This window comes from Salpingoeca rosetta (genome assembly GCF_000188695.1).
Source record: "Salpingoeca rosetta unplaced genomic scaffold supercont1.1, whole genome shotgun sequence".
In the NCBI taxonomy this organism is placed as follows: domain Eukaryota; class Choanoflagellata; order Craspedida; family Salpingoecidae; genus Salpingoeca; species Salpingoeca rosetta.
In genome coordinates, this window is record NW_004457740.1 from 654,823 (window position 1) to 657,322 (window position 2,500).

The window sequence follows — 2,500 nt, forward strand, 5'->3', positions numbered from 1 at the left end:
CACTCACACACACACACTCACACACTCACTCACACTCACACACACACACTCACTCACTCACTCACTCACACTCACTCACACACGCACTCACTCACTCACTCACTCACTCACTCACTCACTCACACGCACACATGCACACGCACCGTTTTCTTCAGTTCAAGGAGCGTGGTGGACATGATTCTGTGTTGATGTGACAATGTGGCTGGACGACGACAACGAGGACGAGTGCGTTCCTTTCTCTCCTGCCCAAAGCACAAACAACGCGCGTGAGCAAAGGAAGCATTCAAACTCTGAAGTACACACACACACACACACACACAAACACACAAACACACAGACACACACACACACACACATACACACACACACACACACACACACACACACACACACACACACACACACACACACACACACACACACACACACACACACACACACACACACACACACACACACACACACACACAAACACACACAAACACAACAACCACAACAAAGCTGTTCGACTTACTTCAGTTGTGTAGGCAATTGTGCGAAATCATTCGCCATTTGTCGTGCCATTGTACCCGCCAGACAAAAGAGAAAAGGAGGGAGGGGCACAAGAGCGCACCACCATCCAAGAAGGAGCCAGCCACACCGTGCATCCCATACCACCACCACCACTCACAAGAACCTAGCTAGCGCTCAGACAGTAGTAGCACAGTAGCATGGTGGCTGTGCTTGCGGTGGTCTTACCGCTGATTGCGGCGCTTGTTCCTTTTGGTGAGCCCTTCTCCTTCCCTCCTTCCTTCCTTCTCCCTGCGATTGCGCTGCATTGCCACAATGATTGGTGCTTGCTGGGGCTGCAACGGATCCACCCTGTCCTGCTGCTGGCGTCTTCTGGCCACGGATCGACAAGCCCTCTCTCACCACGTTGTGCTGTATTGTCTAACGCCCATACACCTTTGCCTTGTTTGGTGGTGTGCAGTCATCTTCCTGTGCATTCGGCGAGCAACATCCAAGAAGGAAGCACCCAAAAAAGGTGCGTCGTGAGCCTGCGGCGTTGTCTGCTTCCGGGCGGGTGCGCAGGGAGGGGGGGGGGGGTGCGTGAGCGTTTTGGTTCGGGGGAGAGCTGACAGCTCAAGTAAACCGCGAGATGTGCTCTCACGCCCGTGGCGCTTAACTTTACCATGCGCACTTGCCTGTCCCTCACACGCGTCTTCCACCACTGTCGTCGACTGCCTCACCCATGCGTTTGTTTGTTCATCACAGTCATCGAACTGCATTCTGTCGTCGATAAAGTGAGTCATGTCAGGACAAGAGGGACTGGGGCTTGCCGGTGGCGAGCGTTTCTGTCCTGCTGTCTCGTATGGCCTGTGTTTTCGTACATGGCCCACCCTTGGGACGCTGCTTCGTTATTCGATCTGACATCTTTGTCGTGTCTCCTCCTTCTTTCTGCTCCTGCTGCTGCTGCTGCTCCTCCTCCTCCTCATCATCATCATCATGATCATGATCATCATCAACATCACAATAGTCGCACACAGAGTACCGATCGTCGATGAATGTGTCCTATGTTGGTGAGTGTGCCGCGAACACGCGGTTGGCCTCATGGGTTATGGGGCGTTGGTTTTGCTGCTCGTGTTCCTTTGTGTGGTCATTAGCCGAACGGGTGCGCCTGTCAACACCACCCGGCAAAGCAGGCAAATGCCCATGCTGTGCACCTTTCCTCACGCTCTTGCTTTTGCTGACCTGCATCTGCTGCCTGCTCCAACAGCGCCATCCTTCATGCGCAACGATGAGGCCGCTGGCGAGAATGGTCAAGGCAACGGCACCAACAGCAAGGAGACTGTTCGCATCACTGTGACGGAGGAGGTAAGCAGATGGCTGAGTGCGCGCATGGCATGACTGGCGTTGCTTCATTCCTCCTGCGTGGCCGCGCTTCCAAGTTTGTTGTTTCGGGTGTGCATTCTTGCATCACTGGCCTTCAAAGCCTGTGTCCGCTCACAGTAGCACACACACACATACACACACGCACACACGCACGTACACACGCACACGCACATACACATAGACGCAGCGGTCGTTCCAGAGTGCAACACAGGAAGCGTGGCAGAGTGACGGTGAAAGGGATGACGATGATAACGAGCCGATGCAGGCAACGAACACAGACGATGTTGGTGCTTGCCTTTCTCGCACTCGCATGCATGCTTGCAAGACACCCAACACATACACATGCGCATGCGTGAGGGGTGCCTGTGTGCGTGTGTGTGTATTTATGCGTGTGCGGTGTGTTGCTGACTCCATTTGTGTTTGCCTGCATGCAATCATGGCTTGCAGGCGTACGCGCTTGCACGGGACGGCCCAGCAGCGGCCTCAGAGGAACATGATGACGACGACAGCAGCAACGAGCATCGGGTGAGTGATTTTGATTCTTCTCCGCAGTGCACACACCTGTCGTGCATCATAGGCTCGTGTTTGAACTGTCACTTCAATCATCTCCATCACCCTCACTCGTTCG

General features: G+C 54.2%; 2 protein-coding genes across 2 annotated transcripts in view; one reads left to right on the forward strand and one right to left on the reverse strand.

The window, feature by feature from the left end:
• PTSG_00139 (uncharacterized protein) overlaps positions 1 to 534 on the reverse strand; it is a 2,028-nt gene extending 1,494 nt beyond the window's left edge. The window contains exons 1-2 of the mRNA XM_004998636.1: positions 515 to 534; positions 144 to 242 (exon numbers count right to left, since the gene is read on the reverse strand). Coding sequence (XP_004998693.1) covers positions 144 to 176 — 33 coding nt within the window. The 5' untranslated portion in view covers positions 177 to 242; positions 515 to 534. The remainder of the gene's footprint in view (positions 1 to 143; positions 243 to 514) is intronic.
• A 1,233-nt stretch (positions 535 to 1,767) lies between these two features.
• PTSG_00140 (uncharacterized protein) overlaps positions 1,768 to 2,500 on the forward strand; it is a gene marked incomplete at both ends in the record, with an annotated part of 4,186 nt that continues 3,453 nt past the window's right edge. Inside the window, 3 exons of the mRNA XM_004998637.1 lie at positions 1,768 to 1,854; positions 2,054 to 2,155; positions 2,320 to 2,397. Of these exons, the coding sequence (XP_004998694.1) occupies positions 1,768 to 1,854; positions 2,054 to 2,155; positions 2,320 to 2,397 (267 nt within the window). The remainder of the gene's footprint in view (positions 1,855 to 2,053; positions 2,156 to 2,319; positions 2,398 to 2,500) is intronic.